This window comes from Puntigrus tetrazona, chromosome 15 (assembly GCF_018831695.1).
Source record: "Puntigrus tetrazona isolate hp1 chromosome 15, ASM1883169v1, whole genome shotgun sequence".
Classification (NCBI taxonomy): domain Eukaryota; kingdom Metazoa; phylum Chordata; class Actinopteri; order Cypriniformes; family Cyprinidae; genus Puntigrus; species Puntigrus tetrazona.
This window is the reverse complement of record NC_056713.1, coordinates 20,776,738-20,797,617: the sequence shown is the minus strand read 5'-3', so window position 1 is coordinate 20,797,617 and position 20,880 is coordinate 20,776,738. Positions and strand designations below refer to the sequence as shown.

Genomic DNA, 20,880 nt, shown 5'->3' with positions numbered 1-20,880 from the left:
TAATGCGTCTGAACGCCACACTTATCTGCTTGACACATGGGACCGAGAAACCAAGAAAGATGTGGGCCCCTGGGAGCCGGCAACCTTGAAGCCCACTCAAGCAGCGGTGAGGAGAGACCACTGGAGTGCATTAAAACGAAAGTGGAGGGATATCGAGGCCGTAAGACTCGGACAGCTGACTGTTACGCTCTTATCTTGGGGAAAAGTGGAGTGCGGCTGTGTCCGTTTGCAGCGGGGAGACTGATTTCATCGGTAATGAAGTTTGGAGCGAAACCCTCCTACAAGATAAAAGCACACCTCAATCCTCACACAATCCTCGAGAGACGTGGAGGGAACCTGAGCTTGCTGAGTGATTTCTTTTTTTTTGTGTTATCAATTCACAGTGTGATTGTGGCCGCCCATGTGACTGGATCAGGTCATCACTGGTTAACCTCTGGTAGGCCTCTGAATCTTCTATATATCACGTAACTTGCGGACAAACCAACCATTGAATTACAAACATTTCTCTGCTATTGTGAACACAAAGTGGAAAATCAATGGCGGCGTGACCGTATATCAGAATGGGATGATATTTGATGGACAGAAAATCATGAGACTGGAGGCAATATGGCCGTGTTTGGAACGGTATAATATTCTTGAGCATTTCTACAGTATATAGCATGCATATTATTTTTGCTAAAAGATACAGCAATGCATCTAATATCGTTTTTTCGTTTATAAACTGATGCCAAGTTTAGTTTAAGACAATTTGTAGAAAAAAAATAACTGTATTTATATATATCCTAAGAATATTGTCTTATTTGTAAGTCGCTTTGAATAAAAGCATCTGCTAAAGGACTAAAATGCAAATTTAAATAAAAAAAAAATTATAAACTGATTAAATTAATTTTTAAAAACAGACAGCATGCAGTGCGTACTAAATAATACATTCTAAGGTAGTATTAAGTTCCAAACAAATAAAAAAAATTTTTTAAACCCAGATCCGCGTACATCATTTCTATAATTGTAAAAACAGAACATCTAGAAGTGTATGTAACAGGAGGGAAAGGAGAGAACCTTGAGATAACATGTCGAGAGCCTCGTACGGAGGGAACAATTGATTCTCACATGTAAGTTTGTTCAAGCGGTTAATAACAAAGACAGGAATAAATCAAAGAGCGGAGAGAACAAAAACAATTCACAACACCTCCACAAACAAAAAGTCCGAAAGGGAGAACAGGAGAACAAAAGGAAGACAAAGATGAGATGGAAAAACCACATGAAAAGATCAGCACAGGTGACCACCACTGAAAAAATGACCTGAAGAAAAGGACAAAGAAACACAAACGGAGAACTGCAGGATCTTGCAGCCCACAGATCTTCCACCTGACTGTTAGCGTTCATGAAGACGTGTAAAAATTGTGTTTATTCGGAGCCAACAAATCAATGTTTGCTACTTGCACTTTAGTTTGACCTCGAATGTTATCCTGTATCATTAAATAATTAAACAAATCACATTGCAAATGTATAACATAAGGATAAATGCAATTGTATGTTTGTGTAGATCTGTCCACAATTTGAGTTCGAGACCCTTAAGAGTCAGATTTACTCTTTACGCTGCTCTGACAAAGTCAGGTGGGCATCATCTGAAGACCTGCGAGCTTGAATCGTGGGAAGGGATACCGGACTGCGTAAAGGAAAGTAAGATAAATGCAGAAAGAAGGGATGGGGGTTTCGAAAAAGACGGGACAAATGAACAGTACCTGCAGGGGTGAAGGTGAACGACTGAACTGCAAAAACAAGAAGACAGAGAAGAGTGTGTGTTAAAAAGCCTGCAGTGCTCAGTCGGGCTTTGGAAGGTTTGTGTGTTTCTGTGCGTGCGCATGATTATTCGCATGCATACTGGAGTGCGTTCAAAGGTTTGCGTTATGCCATCAGAGTCAAAGACAGCAAGACAGCAGCCAAAGGAATGGGACGGTCTAACACAGAACACACACAAACACAATCAAAACAAAAATAAAATCAAAAAGTGTTGGTTTCAGTGGCGGCTGGTGCTGTTAAATGGTAGGGAAGCACTTATCAATGCAAAATGTGTACTTTATTTATTTTAATATTTTTGTCTGCCTGCTTCTGTACTAGCTACTGTGATAACAACCTCCCAATAATTTGCATTTATTTAATTCAATCATATATATAGTGCTATTTTGGGATTTGCTCCCAATCACTGGCCTACACAAAAATTGTGTATAAATTTCTAATTCCCGATTTACGCTATATCATTACCACATATTTGATTGGGTCTCTTAAGCACCTATAATTAGGACAGGATTTAATCTACGCCTCATATTTTGAGCGAATATCGCCAATATTATCCACAAATAATCCTTTTATCCACTTAAGAACTGAGGTGCGTAAGCTTAGATCAATGACGCCTACAAGCAGTCAGTTCCAAAAGGAAATACAAAACCTGTCCTAAATAAAAGAAAACACTGCTATTAAAGACTAAATCCAAGATTTGGTGATAATAAAGCAAAACCAGTTAGTAAAAAAAGCTATTCTTAAAAGGGAAACTTCAACACAGCTCAAGTGCTAATGTAGATATATATATATTTTTTTTAATTATTGGCCATTTGCAGCGAAATCACAGACAAAACACATTGTTTGTCCCATTCAAAATCTTTACTAATACAAATAAAGGCTCAAAATTGCACTTTAGGGCCTCGTATCCAATGAAAGTCACTCTAAATGCTAAAATATTAACAATATTTGTATTATTTGTACTAAACACGCATTTAAGGGATGCTTCCCGTGCCATCTGAAAACAATCGCCACCGCGTGTAGCTGAAGCGGGACTGGTCTCTACCTGCGTAATTGCTGAGACCCTTTCTCTTCTTTCTCCTCCAATAGAGCCAGATGCTGAAGCCCATCAGGATGACCCAGCAGGCCCCTCCGATGCCCGCGATGAAGGCCGGCTGCTTCACCACGTCCGTGATCTGCTCCGTGATGCTGTTGTTCCTGCTCATGATCACATCCCGGAAGTCTTTACCTACATGGACACACACGCAAACAAGACAAAAAAATGCTATCTTGGTAAACTGAAAATTGCGGGTGAGTTTCTAAATGAGTTTAATAGCACGAGAAAAACACTCGTGCTCCAGTGAACATCAGCACAGGATTTAATCAACTCAACTAGAGCGTTAAAAGCACATCACCTTGATCTTTAGCGTTACTTCAGTGAACAGAACAGAACAGAAATGAAAAAAAATGTTGTATAAATAACACGAAACAGTTTTTATAGCACGTTTAATTTCCTTAATGTGGTATTATTTCAACATTCATCAGATATAATGCGAGATGAAACTTATTATCTTTCAAGATTTGAATGGATGGAATCATGTTAGACTATAAATATTACATCACCCCCCCACCTCAACAAAAATATAAAATAAAAAAACACAACACAACGCAGTATTTATTGCACATTTAATTGCATGTGATATTATTTCAATACTCTTCAGTAATTGGTTGGATGGAATCGTGCTAGATTTAAGATTATTGGTTAATGTTACTTAACCCCGCCCACATTTCCCTCTCAGAAAAAATATTCAATAAAAAACTGAAATAAATAACACAAAATGTTGCATAAATAACCCCAAACTGCATGTGCAGCACATTTATTTCCTTTGAAGTGACATTATTTCAATATTTGGTAAAAAGTAATGTGTGTTATAATGTATATATATATATATGTGTGTGTGTATATAAAACACATATAAAATATATATATATATATATATATATATATATATATATATATATATATATATATATATATATATATATAATACAAACAGTATTTACAGTACATATTAATATCTTTTGGGACTTGATTGGATGGAATCATATTAGACTATAAAGATTATTGGTTAATATTACGTAACACTGCCCACCTTGGCCAAAAAAACAACAAAAAACCTTAGTTCAAAGACAGAAAAAGTTAATAAAATGTTAGAAAAACAAACTTTTTTTTGCCTTTTGAAGTGATAAGCACATGAATAATTTACAATATCCTAGGGATATTTATTAAAGCCAAAAAGGATTATTTTATTTTTTTATGTTGTCTTGTAGCTAAATCAGCCGTTTTTACTTCAAAAGCTGGTAGGACGCACACGCACACACAAAGTGCAGACTTGATAAATAGTCTATCAGCCCCCGGCTGTGCGTGAAGATGGATAGTGAGCTTGACATTTTGGAATAAGGGCATGTCACTGGCCAAATCATCACTTATGGGTCAAACCAGTCACAACCTGCTACAACTCACATAACTCACACTGTAAACACCCACAGACCTGGAAAAAAAAATCTGCGGCTCTGGCCGTGAGATTTAATTTTGATTCTGGTGACCCCGCTCAAAACCATCCAATGAATAGTAAGCTTAAAGATATTTCTGACCATCACAGATAAAGAGTAAATGCAGTGTGACAATAAAGGTTATCGAAAGAGAAAGATGTCCCGTACCAATGATGATGGTTTGGGGTTCGCTCTTCACCCCCAACCCGGCGCTGGTGCTGGCGGCCACCTCCACCCGGTACTGGACCCCCGCCTGGAGACCCCCCACCACCACTGAGCGGATGGCTGCGTCCACCGTCTTATTCACATGGAAGCGGGTCTCGTTTCCCAAACACCAGATCTGAGAGAGAAAGAGAAAGAGAGAGATAGAGATAGAGAGAGAAAATAGCAAATTGTCTGTAAAAAGTCATTTTTAATGTTTGGGCCTCATTACCGAAAACCATTTTTGTGTAAATTACTCGTAAAACCATTTTTATGATTTGATTTCACTTCAGTACAGCTACTTATGTGTGAAGGGATTTACAGACGATTTATAGAGAAATTTGTTCTGCTTGTGTTTCATAAATGAGGCCCATTTTGAACAAAAGTAAATAACGCAAACAGTCATCTAGTGTGCACTAGATCTACCCTGTACACTTGTACACTTATCGTTTGTTGAATTTAGCCCCTTGAAACAACCTCAAATGCACTAAATGCTTAGGAAAAATGAATAATATAATATAATATAATATAATATAATATAATATAATATAATATATAATATAATATAATATAATATATAATGATCAGAATCAAAAGTCTATTGGGACAAGTATTGGTGCACATTAGTCATTTAGCCACATTAGTATTAAACATACATATTAGAGTAAATAAGTAATAATTAATAATTGCAGTAAATCTTAGCATTTTTAATCTTATATAATGTAATGTAATGTAATGTAATAATATAATATAATATAATATAATATAATTGAGAGTGAACGTTTATTAGAAATATTCCTTAATACTGTAAATATGACAATAATTAAGAAATAATTACACAGAAAATAAAAATGTTCCACTTTCTGTACACAGTATATTAGTGCTATCAAATGATTAATTGCGATTAATCACATCCAAAAATAAAACTTATGTTTTATATATATATATATATATATATATATATATATATATATATATATATATATATATATATATATATATATATATATATATATATTTTATATTAGAATTAGAATCAGAATTAACTGTAAGTCTACTGGGACATTTAGCCACATTAGCTCAAGCCGCACATGTTTGTCCGTACTCCTGATTGAGGTCACACAGTGTTTACCTTATATTCCTGGATGATGCCGTTCTGATGTTCTGCAGGAGGAGGGTCCCAGGAGATACTGATGGATGTGCTGTTCTGATTGCCCACCGTGAGGACCGTCACCTGCTGAGGAGGAGCACTGGGCGCTGGGACACAGAGAGAGAAACAGAAACGCATTGTTTTACTTCCACGCGTGCTTTCCATAACGTTCTTCCAAACTGCTAACATTCCGGACTTTCCAGAACAGATTTGAGGCTACAGCTGCCTCTGATTGTTTGGCAAAGATTTACTCAACACTCATGCCATGACACTCTCTCATTCTGTTTCCTCTGAAAGAGTCTGTTGTAAGTCACGGCATTAACATTAAGCAGTCGATGTGTGTGCTGAGCTTTAAGGCGTAAGACAGGTGGCCACGGGAGCACAAGTTCATTAGATGGGGATTTTCCTCAGCCTGACACTGACACTCCTTCACATTTCACTATGATTTCATATCCTGCCTCTGAAAGGAGGGATTTACTGAAAAAATACATTTACTGAGAGACAATGAGATGGTGAGCCATCCAAACAACTCGGCTTTCTTAGCAAATCGCTCTGACAGGCATGCGGGTCGCTCGGCTCGGGAAGGAATGAGAGGAACGGAGGCTTTTTTTTTTTTATAGAGTAAAGAACGGAGGGCTGGGTAAACATATCGACATGGATACATCGATTGAAGGAGGCTAGTTGCGAATCCAAGACGCTGTTTTGTCCTTGGCTGAGTGTGTAATGTACGAGTCGAGACCCGCCGGACCCCTGTTTTATTAACCCCATCAGAGCCACTCTGACAGAGACAAGGGAGGGGAATGAAACAAATAATGGAGGTCTGTAGTGGAAAATAAAATTTTTATAAAAATGTTTTTCTCATTTCTGTGGCAATCTGAGGTGCAGGCGACGCAGCAGAATGCTGACAGCTCAATTACGGTAAACTCCGCTCTCTTTCGCTTCCCTGCACTCTGACCCTCGCGTAAATGGCACATATCCCAAAGCTACACTCATCCCTCATACGGGGCGGCCCATTTTAACCCCCAAAATGCCTGACGGGACAAACGGCGGCTCGCCTTCATCAAACACCTGCAGGTGAATGGAAAATAACAGAGCGGTCGGCCGCTGAATGAACTCAGCGTGTCGCAGGTGACTAAATCGCTCCCATAACAATGCAGCCAATGTCATTCAACGTTAAAACAGTTCGTTATGACCATTAAGCACATCTGAAAATTCACTTTTTTTTTTGTTTTTCAAGACTAAAGATCGTCTTAGAATTTAGAGGGCAATTTGATTATGATTTTTTGTATATAATGTAATTATATATAATATAATTATATAATATAACATTATATATATATATATATATATATATATATATATATATATATATATATATATATATATGTTTTTACAATTAAAAAATCAAACTTTATTAGGATATTATGGTTTTATTGTGTTAGTTTGCTGTAGTTTTTATTTTTAATTAAAAGATTTGTTACAGTTTGGGATTTTTAGCTTATATATAATATAATATAATATTATATTATATATATATATATATATATATATATATATATAAAAAAAAAAAAAATATATATATATATATATATATATATATATATATATATATATATATATATATACACACACACACATATGTGAAGAGTTTATTTACAAAAACTATTAACTGTTTTTACCATTTTATTATGTAATCATTGACAGTTTGCTGTATTTCTTAGTTATGTTTAACTAAAAAAACTATCAAAATAATTTGTTATATATATATATATATATATATATATATATATATATATATATATATATATATATATATATATATATATATATAAATATATATATATATATATATATATATACATATATATTACAGTATATATATATATATATATATATATATATATATATATATATATATATATAATATATATATAAACAATATAATAAATAAAATCATATAATGCTATAATATAATAATTTTAATATAAAAATGAATATCATAAGTTTATTTACATTTTTCCTTATCAGTGTAAATAGTACAGTAATTAATCAAGCAATACATTTCACATTTCTTCTTTAACACTAAAAAACAGTATCAGCGTCACTCAGCACGCTGCAGGTGACAAAACCCTTCTTATAACAATGCAGCCAATGTCATTCAAAGTTAATGCCGCAAATCATTTAGGAGCTTATCATTATGCACGTTTGAGCCAAACAATACATATTTCTCATTTGCGGAGCGATGGCGCAGGCGATGCTAATAGCGCCATTAGCGGTGTGATGTATAGCCATCGAGGATGTGACCTCTGTTTCACTGCCGTTACAGTAGCCTGCAGCGAAAGCTGATGAAAAAACACTCTGTGATGTTAAAGCAAGCTAATATCGAGACCCCGGGCGAGCGGCAGGGCTTTAGCTTACAGAATGTGAAGAAATGCTACATTGCTTTAACATGCCACTAATCAATGCGTGATAATGACCCTTGGGACAGAAAACTCTCATTGAAAAGCTGATTATTAACCATAAAATGGATTAGGAACACAGAGGAGGTTCTGAAAGGGTCTGTTTCACCTTTTCAACCTCCATCTGCAAAAAAACACTACTATTGCAGTTAATAATAAAGGAGGTTTTCAAAGAAAGACTTGAAGGTAGTCATGCATAGCTGTAGTATAATTCAATAGATTTTTGCATACATTGTATATACTGTTTATGTTTTATATACATATAAAAAATTATGGTAAAATATATAGTTGCTACATATAATATATATTAAAAAAAAAAAAAAAAAAAAAAAAAAAAAAATATATATATATATATATATATATATATATATATATATATATATATATATATATATATATATTATAAACAAATACAAATACAATTTATAATTGTGAATTCATTTAATATTAATATTAAAAGTAAAACAATTAAAATAAATAATAATATACCTATATAATATATCATATAAATAATCATATAAATATGGTTACACTTTATTTTAATGTGTCCTTGTTACAATCTAATTATACATTTAGGTACTAAATAATAATAAATAAATTACATGTACTATGTTTTGGGTTAAGGTTATTAAATTAGGGTTAATTTATTGTTATTATAAGTAAGTGCATGTAACGTATAACAAGTACACATTAAAATAAATAAATAAATAACAAAAAATAAATTAATGTTAAAATATTTACAAAAGTTGAAGAAGGCTATGATTGGTAAGATTTAATGAGATAACTCCCTTAAAAAAATCCTCACTTCAGCAGAAGGACTAAACGAAAGCAAAAACACTTTTACTTTTTGGAAACGGCAAAGTGAGAGAGAAATGAAAAACAGAAAAGAAACGGACGCGGTGAGCTCCAGAGAGAAGCTGTAATTGTTTAATCAGACAATGGCCAATAAATCATCCTCTTCTGTGACTCTGACAAACCTTCTCAGCTACCACACAGTGGAAAACAAGAAACAAAAGGGGGCTATCGCAGTCACGGGCCCCGTGACGCTCTTCTGCCAGGGGACCCGATGTTTTGTCTTGCTCTGGTAATGGTGATGACATGCAGGTGTAGGGTGTGAAGGCAGTGCAGCGGGCTTCAGGAGACAGAGCTGGTGTGTGTGGAGGAGATACGGCTCTCCGCGGACACTCTGGGTAACAAATGAGTCTGTCATTGCGCTCAGACTTTAATCAGCAAACCTTCTGTGCTTGTGTGAGTGCGTGTGAATTTATGTCTCTTGAGTTCCACACGCCGTTTAAACTACACTCAAAAATGCATTTTTTTTCCCAAGATTTATGTCTGGTAGCAGCCATCACTCACACACCTGGGAGAACATCTCGAAGCATTGTGGTGAATCCTGGACACTGGTCAACATTAAGTAACAACCTGCCACAATAACCCAAGACGATATGTCCTGGGATCCACCGAGTCCAAAAAATATTTTTACTATATAAATTACTATATTTTATTTCACAATTAAGAATAGTCAAATTAGTATTCAAATTAACAGAATAAATAAAAATAAATGTTTAAAAATTGTAAAAAAGTTTTACTTAAAATTTTTCTTTCTTCAATCAGAGAGTTCATTTTGAATGCTAGGTAAGGCCTAGTGGCTGTCTAAAGTAAAATACAGGAACCAAAGATTGGTATAAACCCGGCTCTATGGCTGACATGGTCTGTTTTAGTCAGCTGGGAGTGACGGGGACGAGTACAGGGAAAGAATTCAGTGAAACCCATGCTTATTTTAACGTCCTGTCAGCCATACACTCACACAACCGGCAACAAAGAAAAGGTCAATTCCTTTGCCAAAACGATAGTGTCTTTTTTCAGAGTCCCGTCAGGGATAGAGACAAGCTTACTGCAGTGCAGTGGAAAGCAGGCCAGTATTGCTTACTACGGTATTTGTTACGACAGTGGCCTAAGGGTGGATTATGTATCAGTGGCCCAAATTGCTGTGGACTTAGAGCAAGCTGGAAAGAATCAGCAAGAGATCCGACCTTTGGGCTTATGTCTGCATTTGTGTCTCTTAGTATCTGTGACCTGTACATTTCAGAAGCATAAGACATCAACAAATCAATTATAGACCTCTGTGACTTGAAAGCCAACACAAAACGGCATTTGCAAACCCATTTTACTTCCACAATGTGATCTATAACTGAACATTTAGTAAAGAATACTAATTAAGAATAAAGTAAGTTATTTTATGAATGTATATTGGGAAAACTGAATTACCTACAAATTTGCCCCAAACTATTTAACTAAAAAGCTACATGGATTTTTTTATTCAAAGGTAATAAATGATGTATTATGAAAGTAAATAGGTCGATTTTTGATTTTCATGTTGACTTCAAACATTCCAGATCTCCTGTATCACTTCAAAGAATCAAACGATGTACCTTCCTCTGTTGTTCTTGCCGTTCGGGACTCGCTGTCCATGCCCTGGAACTCGTTGAAGTACGGACGGACTTTGATCTCGTAGACGATGCCTTTCTTCAGAGCCGAGAGCACCATGCTCCTCTCAGAGGGGACCTTCACATCCTGGCTCTGCCACGCTCCTGGGGAGGACAGCCCTGACATCTGTCTATACAAAACCCTGTAGCCCTGGATGAACTGGGACTGCCGGTCAACCTGAAGTGAAAAAGTTGTTCAAGCTTAAACAAAAAGTGCAATAGAATGAGATAAAGTAAAAAGGAGAAACTTTAGCTTCGGGTGCTGGTTCCCAGCATAAGGTTGGTGCATTATTAAGTCTCTTAACTAGCTAAACCAGCAATGCTTTCTTGGTCAAAAAGCTGATTGATGGGCTTCTATAGATATGTTGTTCCACCAACTAGACTAAAACTAAACTTGCAGTAACCAGCTTGGACTATCATGTAAAAGTCTGAAAGTCCAAGGCATATCTTTTACACGTTAGTTCTTGTCACCATTTTCTACTCTACAGCGAATAAACTGTGATTTAATGTGAGAAATGTTGAAGGTGCCTGAATAAATGCTGGTTTGACTGTATAACATTTAGCAACCAATCGAATCCCTTTGATAAAAACGTGAGCTATGCATATGTACAACCTAGATAAACTGTAAATAAAACATCAATATAACAGCAGTCATGCGAAATGTAACTGCCTCGAACAAACATGCTGTGAAGAAATATACATACGTACAAGTATACACAAAATCAACAAAAATCGTGAACAAAAACAAAGCTCAAAGAAGAAACGCAATTTCAAATTGAACAACAAAAATGTAAACAAGACTCTTCATTCACTGAAAGCCTCTTCCTTTTTTAGTTTTGGCAAAAGAAAAGTTGTATTTACATAAAGAAGGAGTCTATATAACTCACATTAATGTCTTCCTAACAGCACAGTCTGGCTTTCGGAGCGAGGTATTAAACATCTGCTTTTCCTCCCTACACATGGAGTAAATCAGCCCAATGGGCATCCTTCCTACGCTTTTTAACTTTCATTAATTGAATGATTCAGGGTCGTAAAAGCTTTCTTGACACCACCTACGTTTACCGCGAGTGCTGCTGTATTCAGGGGCCGTGTAGGCTGGTGATTTATGGATTATTCATATGAGAAAAATACCTCTGAAACAGTCTATCCTCCATTTAGGCCCAACAGACAGATACTTATATTTGTCTCTGTAATGATTGTTGATGGCAATCATTAATATACCACAGGAGAGTGCTTACAAACTAATGTGACGAACCCAAAGCTTTAAAATCTCCATTTTAATGCAATCCTACAAACAATAAACACTTTTAGAGTGTTTATATGAATGCTGGAAGACTGCAGTGGGAAACAGAAACAACAACCAAGACGGGTAACAGAGCTGACTTTTAACTTGATGCGCTTGTTTCACAGACAAGGCTTAAGCCTAGTCCTAGACTAAATGTAAATCTGACCTGTTTAAGCTGTAAGAAACTCACACTGACTGATCCTAAAACAAATCAGTGACTTTATTTTGTTATAAGATGCACACCATATAATCTGCAGCAAATAACATTATTCTGTCAGATTAATCAAAATAAATAAATAAAAAATATATAAATCATTTATTTATTTTACTTTATGTTACTTTATATTAAGTTAAGGTTGAATAAATGGCAACAAGACTTTCCTATCTGGGTGAACCTTGGTCCAATCACAGGTCACATGCTATAACCTCAGTCCAGTCATGGTACATGAACAATAACTTCTGTCCAACAGCAAGTTATGTTCATATGTCAAAACGTCTGTCTAATCTTAGAGATTCAATCCCAGAGCTCCTTACCGTCCATGTAACTTGTATGGTGGTGGGGCTGAGGACCACAGGGTTGTGCAACCGCACAATAACCTCACCCAACTCCTTCTGCACGTGTCTGTGATCCACTCCCTGAGCCGGAGGACTTATATCTGTGAAGAGAGAGACAGAGGCCAATGCCATTACCTCTTATAGTGCACCGACAATGCTAAATTACTGTCTGGTACAACATAATCCCTTAAATACAATTTAATCCCCTAAAAGAGCAATGAGGAGTCATTTTCACTGGCTCCAGCTGCAGACAGCAGAGCTTCAACCCAACCTGCGAGGTTACATCCGCCCAAGGTCTCAGAATCAGTCACCCCTAATGAACATACAGAGGACTATGTGGAACCTTAATCGAATCTTTTTCCAGTCAAAGTTAGTCCTTTTTTTCTCCTCGTAATGATCATTAAGGTACCAGCCAGGTCACTAACTCAATTATACACTCCAAAAGTAGATGATGTTTGTTCTATGTTATACTCCGTCTCTGGAGCTAATGAGCGTATAGTACCATTAGACCATGTGGTATCTAGACTAGATGTCGTTCTCTGTAAGCATCAGCTAGGATTTAATTGGAAGTCGTTGACGAGGGCATCATTCATATGAGTTTCTTATAAAAGAAAACTCAATACACAATTACTGCTAGAGTAATTCTAATCTCTCTCAAATACCTTGAGTACGGACGGGTTCGGACATCGGGCTTGGGTCGCTTAGGCCTTGGACATTAACTGCTCGCACCATGAACAGGTAGATGGTGTTGGGGCGAAGACCCTTGATAGTGTACTGGGTGGTCTTGACATGATCGGCCACAGTCTGCCAGCTGTTGCTCACCGATTGGCTGCATGCAAAGGAGAGTGATGTCAGACTTAATATACAATGACAGTCCATTTAAAATATTGTATCAGCTTGAGGTAGTAGGTCTCTTTCAATGTTTTGTCAACTGAATGTTCAATGTACTTAACAGACTGGACTTTATCTTAAATCCTCATTGGTGTAAAAATAAACAAAATTACTACAAAAGTCATACCTGAAAGCCTCAATAACATATGATGAAATGGGTGATGCTCCAGGAAGGCCAGGCTGCCAGGACAAAGACACGCTGTTTTTAGTGACGTCGGTGACCTGAGGTTTGGAAGGAGGACCTGGGAGCTCATTCTCATCTCGGTCTTTAACTACAACAAGACTTCCAGACTCTAAAGAGAGGAAAGACCATTGAGAAGTTGTAAAATTGTTTCTGGAAGAACAACGTTACACAAAAATCACATACAATCTTAAAAATAAAGGTTCATTAAAATCTTTACCACATTCTCATTGCACACAAGGTTCTTCAATGTTTCTTCGGAAGGTTTATTATAAACTGTTCACTAAAAATTTCTTGGGGGATTACAAAATGGTTCTTCACTGGCATTGCTACAAAAACACCATTTTCAATTTTGGAACTTTTGAACGCGAAGGTTCCTTTATTGGCATCCATGTCTCTCTGAAGATCCATGGAAGCAAAAATGTTTTAAAATTGTTGAAGGTTCTTCAGATTATAAAAATATTCTTCACATTAAAAAAAAAACAACAACCTGGTCTCACTTCAGTATATAAACCCTGGAACATTTTAATATGTTGATATAGGTATGTACTGCGGCGATTCAGAATTAAAATATGAGTGGACTGTCACTAAAATGTAATGCTCTATCATGTTGGAAATATGCGCTATACCAAATCCAACCAAAAAAAAAAGCAAAACTCAAATAAAAACGCATTTGTTGATGCATCCGTGCCATTTCAGCTTCCTTTTATACAGACTGTGATCTGTTCTTAGTTACACAGGATTCAAAACAGAGCTCCTCTCCTCTCAAGTATATCTCTGTACTCCCTGAGCTTCAAAACAAACCTACTGTGTATGAAAACCCATAGATATGAAGCTGGATATGTGTGATGCCAACATTCAAAATCATTGGTTTTCATTAACACAATATTCTTCATGCTTTATTAATGAAAACTGCCTGTAGTGTTCATTTCTTTTGGAAACTGCACTGATATATACTTATTGGCACTTATTTCGTGTCTCTCTAAAAAAGAGCACCAAGGTACGTTCATGCCATGAGACCAGATAGGAAAGAAAAAGCTTCTTTAAAAAACTGTTCACTTAAAAAGGTCTTGGCGGAACTCAGAATAGATTTATGGCATTCCTACAAAAAACCTCTTTTGAAACCTTTATTTTTAAGAAATGTCTTTTGTGAAGTTGCACATGAGTACCTTTGACTTCCAAGAAAGCACTCCAAGACGTTTCTCCACTAGAACTCGCTGCCACACAAGTATAGATACCAGAATCAGAGAGCTGAAAAACAGAAAGAAAAACATGCATTGATCTTTATATCTTCAAGCACTGTGAATTCACTAAACGGCTAATCAATTCGACTCATGGCAAGTCCAAGCTTTCGATCCGAGAGATATAACCTCGGGCACGTCCAGTTCGGCTAAAGCGCTGACACTAATATGGTAGATATATTCTATTTTCCGCACCCTTCAGCCAGCTTTTATCCTTGCTGCCAAATTTACAAACCCACCCAATAACCGCAACAAGAATTAGGCTAATTCATTTAAAGGGGTAGTCGCTGAAACCCTCTGGACCGTTGACAGCTGGCACATGTTCCCCCCTCTCTACCTTTCTGGGACGTTCTTCCCGTTGTTTGTTGCCTTTCATCAAGGAGCTTCGCCTCCATTTATTAGATAAAATGTCAGAGGTGAGCAGCACTGTCAGGCATAATGGCTATTCCATCCCGAGCTGACGGGGAGGGCTTGGGGACTTTAAATTCAATATGGCCCTAAATGTGTGTTTGTTTGTGTGCACGTGTGCTAATGTGTGTGCAGCTGGAGCCCGTCCAGGCTTCCGTAAATGATTCTTGGGAGAGCTGTAGTATCCCTAAGTGATAGTATCAAACAATTTACCAAAATCAATATTTCCCATTCATCCCCGTAATGCAATATGATTCCCCCTGCCCGTCTCTGTTATGTCTTACCGATATCTGATTGAATTCTGCTAAGCTTATACATCACACTTAGATGAAGACGTTTCTGACAGCTGCTAGTCACACAAACGCACACGATAACAGATACACATCTGGGCATTCATATTAGGGATATATTAGTGGCTATATCAGTGATGGCTAATATAAAAACTGGTCCAATTTGGTTGATTTTGAAAGTTGATAACATTCAAAAAACAGGCTTCTCTTTATCTATGCCCAATTTGTTAAAATTGTAAAAAGTAAATTCAATAATTAATAAAAATGTAGAGATATATATATATATATATATATATATATATATATATATATATATATATATATATATATATATATATATACATCTCAAAAATTTTTATAATACATTTTTTTATATAAAATATGTATTTATTCATTTATTTATTTGTTTGTTTCCTTTCTGCCTTGCTTTTTTATATGAAATGTTCTATTTGGGTGCATCCCAAAATCATACGTTCAATACAAAAGGGAAGATAACTAAAGAAAGAAGATAACTAAACAAATAAAAGTGTTTAGGCTCACCCTCAAACCCTTGATCTGCAGGCTGCCGAGGTCCTGCAGGGACATGCGGGAGTCTTTGCCCAGCAGACTGACCCCATCCTTCAGCCAGCTGATGGTTGGGACCGGTTCTCCAGACGCATGGCATCTCAGAAGAGCCACACTGTCTACTCCCAGAGTCTGGTTAGCTGGGCCCTGCCGGATGATGGGGGGAGGACGATCGGTCAACACTAAACAAGAGAGACAAAGAGAGAGAGGGGAAAGAAGAAGAATTATACCAACATGCAGTTCTTATTGTTCTAAGAAAGGAGGCAACCACATTTGCTGTTGATGTACTGTATAAAACAAAATAAAAACAAAACAAAACAAATTAAATGAAATAAAAAAATTGTAGAATGTATACATTTTTACAATTTTTTAAATGTATTTATTTTTTGACAGCTGATCCCCCTGTTTTTTTTAAAACCCTTCAAGATACTGCATAGACATACAATGCCATAGGCAAACAAACAAACAAACAAACAAACAGACAAACAAACAAACGAAAGAATGTATGAATGAATGATATCATTAAAAATAAAGTATATTATTAAATTGTTTAATAAAATTAATCAGATTTTAAAATAATTAAATTCATTAAATATATGAAGAAATAAAATACAAGAATACAAGAAAAATATAAGAATTATACATGTCAAAAAATATGCAAATAAAATAAAAACATACTTATTTTTATTAAATTTATGTATTTACTTAATAAAATCTGAAAGCATATTTTTTTAAATGTACCTTTATTCGTATTTAAATATTTAAAGGATTTTTGTGTGACCGATGTTCAAAAATATTCTAACAAAAATTTAGTGTTAAAAAAAATAAAAAAATAAAAATGTACTGTTAACAGCAAGTTAAATTCATGACCGTGATCAAAACAAAAAAAGCAAACAAACAACCAACAAAAAAAAACATACACACACACACACATATATATATATATATATATATATATATATATATATATATATATATATACATGTATATATGAAAAGTTAGTTTGCAAAAACAGGTAACTAATAAAATCATGTTTTTCATTTTTTTCTTTTTCTTTTTTTTTGACTAGGTTAAGAAATAACAGCAATAAAAACAGCTAACTAACACAATAAAACAAATGATTAAAAAAAACATGATTTTCTTACATATTTATGCTAATATTAAGTTTTCTGTTTTTGCAAATAAACTATTTCGGCTCCAACCCAACTGCCACAAACACTTCTTTGAAACACTCCTCTCTTTTCTGTTATATTGCGCAATCAGTCGGATGACATATAAACGCTGCAAGAGACAGCAGAGAGGAGACAGGAAATAATTAGGAAGACAGAGTGAGAAAGTGTCCGGAACACAACACAGGCCAGAACTGAGACATTTCCTGCGTGAGTGCAGTGACTCAGTGTCTGGAGCCCATGCGCTAATAACTACGCCTTGGCTCCTACCGAAATGGAAATGTTGAAGATTGCTAGCAATTAGCATGCTTGTCCATCTAAACTAATATATTCTCCACAGATCATGACATCATGACGGGAACGGGCCTCCTTACATCATTTGTTGCTTTAGCGCGGGACAGCGAACATGTTCGTCATTAAAAGTGTCTGGAAACATTAAGATCGCGGCCGTGTCCCGTGTGGCACAGGAAGCAGGATGAAGCCACGATTGGCTTATTCCTGGACGTATCGGGGTTATATGCACATTTTGTGGTCGCACCACAGGGCAGCGTCTACCCCCCAAGCATTCTGGGAAAACTGGGAGAAACGCTGAGTCTCGGTTTCGAGCTCACTGATGTGGCAGGGAGGTGGTTTTGGAGCTTCCAGTTAGTGCCTGAGATCCTTCACTTAAGAAGCAGTAAAATTTCATGCATTACTATATATCCGACTATCAGAGGTAGTGTTGACGCCTTAAATAAGTCATGCTGGTTAAGAGAACATCTCCTCATAAACTGCTTCTCCAAACACGAACCTACCATCTTAGAGCGCGCTGGTTTTTTCGCTTTTTTACTTTGCTGTGTTTATAATGATGGGTGTTCACGAAAAGATTTCCATCTCATTTTGTAGACACTTTTTTTTTACTGCTTACAGTAGGGGGAAATCTCTGCAAATTTTACGGAGCGATATAATTACGGCACAGCTTTAAGTAAAATTATTGTTATTGGCAACAGAAGGCTTTATTAAATCATGTGGAATGAATGAACGAATAAATGCATATTATTTTTGTTCTGCATTTATTATTATTAAAACCTGAAAACCTCAAAATAAAGCACAGGCAAACTAATAAATGGATAAATTAATAAATGATAAAAAAATTAATAGATGGATAGTTTCAATGTGCTGTGTGTATTATTATTATTATTATTATTATTATTTATTTATTTTGTGTTATTAAAATCTGAAAACCTCAAAATAAACACAAACAATTAAACGAAAGAAAAGGAATATTATTTAAAGTATAGAAATATATTATTATATGTTTGGTGAAAAGTTCAGTTTATTATTAGGTTTATTATAAGTTTATTATAAGTTCAGACATTATTTAGTTCAGATCAATTCAGTGTTCATGCAGTTCAGTTTAATTCAGGTATAAAAGCATTAAAAGTGGCAAAATTGAAAGAGGCTGAAGTTGTGTCGATCGATTCGGATCATTTATGAAACGAATATGATTCAGCTATAAAAGCAGCAACAACTGACGTGCAAACGGGCATCAAATAGCCCTTGAGAAGCATCAAGCAAGTATTTCTCTGACTAATAATAATACAATAATCACAGCCGTGTCCTGTCCCCTGCCCCTCTGAGGACACATTAATTAGCAGGTGTGAATTAATGAGCAAAAAGCCGGCGGGTGCTAATTACAGACTGCACCTCTAACCCTTAAATACAGCTTCAGATGCAGTGTTCTTCCATTCTCGTCTACGTTACTATTTGTCTCGCTCCGAATAAAGGATGGTATTTATATTGTCCAAATCTCCATCGGAATGCCTCATTTGGGCTCAGGGATGAAGAGTTGCCATCCTAATTCATCAATGTGGATTACTCCGCGCCGAGGTTAAACCCCAGAGTGCTTTGCTGGCGCATCCATCAGGCCGACATAAACCCCAGAGATGCATGTGCGGATAGATAGAGACTGATGAGGCATAATGGCTGTATTTGGATTAAAGCTGCATCCTCTGTACCGAATGAGTCTTTAGTGTTGCACTGTTGCATTTGAACTTGACTAGACTGCAGTTGTTTCCAATTGACCCAATCTCATTCCTGCTGAAATGGCATGTTTGGCACAGGGATGTTTCCAAAAGTTTCTATGGGTTTCATGGGAAATTGAAACACAAAAACGTTACTTTTATTCAGCACTTCTTACTTATTTTTTTATGTTACATTTTTAAGTCAACTGCAATATAAAAATACATATGTCTTGTAATTATATAAAAAGATTCTAAAATAATTTATTTATTTACAATTTATGGTAAATAAATAAATAAGTAAATATATAAAATATATATATATATATATATATATATATATATATATATATATATATATATATATATATATATATATATATATATATATATATATATATATATATATATATAGTATTTAATTTTATTTTATATTTCCACATAAAATGATATTTAATTTTTTTATAAATTTTACATAAATTAATAAATTTAATCATGTAAATAAGTTTGAATTTTTTTATTTGATATAAAAATAGTTTACTATATAGTACACTTATTATTTTAAAATGTTTATTATGTAATACATACAATATATATATATATATTTTTTTAGAAAGTTAATTTGTCTTTACAGATGTATATATCTAGAACATATATTAAAACCATATTAATATTTGACAACTAAACTACTAATTAACTAAATCAATGCAAAACCTTTCTGAAAGTAAATCTGACTTACATATTAATATATATATATATAAGCAAAAATGCGGTGACTTTTCTTCTTTTGCAGTGTCTGCTAGGATTAGGCGTTATGGTTTGTGTGTGAATGTAATAAGACTAAGTCATATGAAGTGTGCGTTGGCGTGACATGATGGAGTGCTGCTCCTCTGATGGGACGGTTTCGGACAGCGTGAAGGCCTTGGTGCCGTCTGGCAGCAGCCATTTTTCATCAAATCTCTCCTTGAACCTGTCCGGCTCTCTCTGCCACCTCAACAGCCAGTAAATCAAACTCTTCCTCCGGCGCAGGTGTTGCCGTGACCCTCTTCCTCTTTCGTTCCCGTCATCCCTCTTTGCTGTCATCCTCCACAACATCTCGCACACATACTGCTTTCTGAGAAAAAGCCGTTTACGGCAGCCTAGGTCGTATGCGGTTTCTAAGACGAGATCTCTTAATTTATATGCTTCGCAGTCACGCGTAACAGCCGTCACCTTTTAAAAGAATCGCATTTTACTCTTAGACTGAAGATGTAGTTGAAAAGTTCATACAAACTGACTTCTTGCTACTTTTTCCTTTTCAAAAAATCTCTCTTACACAACCCAAAACACTCTTTGTTGCCAAAGCAATCATCAGTATCTGAAGTTTTCAAGGACGGCTGTTTTCACTCCCTTCTCGAGCTGAAATGAAGTTTTCCTCCTGTCAAGAGAAGTTCACTGAGACGTGCTCCTGTAATATTCAAACGCGAGCAGAATTCAGGGTCGTCAAGCTTGCTATTCACTTCACATAGCGAGGCAGAATCAATGCAGAGCGGGAGAGCTCAAGGCCACATTCCAATTCAGCTCTTAATGTGGATCCAGCGGCAACACAAGTGCTTTTCATATGACATTTATCTTTCTGCCAGCGCACTTTTGTATGGGGATATTGAGGCCTTCGTTTGTGTCGGGTGTGAA

General features: G+C 35.7%; 1 protein-coding gene across 11 annotated transcripts in view; it reads right to left on the bottom strand.

Annotated features, from left to right (window-relative positions):
* The window catches only part of robo2 (roundabout, axon guidance receptor, homolog 2 (Drosophila)), a 366,772-nt gene that overhangs the window by 30,298 nt on the left and 315,594 nt on the right, over window positions 1-20,880 (bottom strand). For 7 of the 11 annotated variants that reach the window (XM_043259047.1, XM_043259054.1, XM_043259048.1 and 4 more), the window contains 10 exons: window positions 16,017-16,222; window positions 14,707-14,788; window positions 13,484-13,649; window positions 13,128-13,294; window positions 12,445-12,566; window positions 10,572-10,803; window positions 5,663-5,787; window positions 4,498-4,669; window positions 2,843-3,025; window positions 1,743-1,769 (listed from right to left, as the gene is read on the bottom strand). In XM_043259047.1, the coding sequence (XP_043114982.1) occupies window positions 1,743-1,769; window positions 2,843-3,025; window positions 4,498-4,669; window positions 5,663-5,787; window positions 10,572-10,803; window positions 12,445-12,566; window positions 13,128-13,294; window positions 13,484-13,649; window positions 14,707-14,788; window positions 16,017-16,222 (1,482 nt within the window). The remainder of the gene's footprint in view (window positions 1-1,742; window positions 1,770-2,842; window positions 3,026-4,497; window positions 4,670-5,662; window positions 5,788-10,571; window positions 10,804-12,444; window positions 12,567-13,127; window positions 13,295-13,483; window positions 13,650-14,706; window positions 14,789-16,016; window positions 16,223-20,880) is intronic. The other 4 variants (XM_043259051.1, XM_043259055.1, XM_043259052.1 and 1 more) reach the window with 1 other exon arrangement.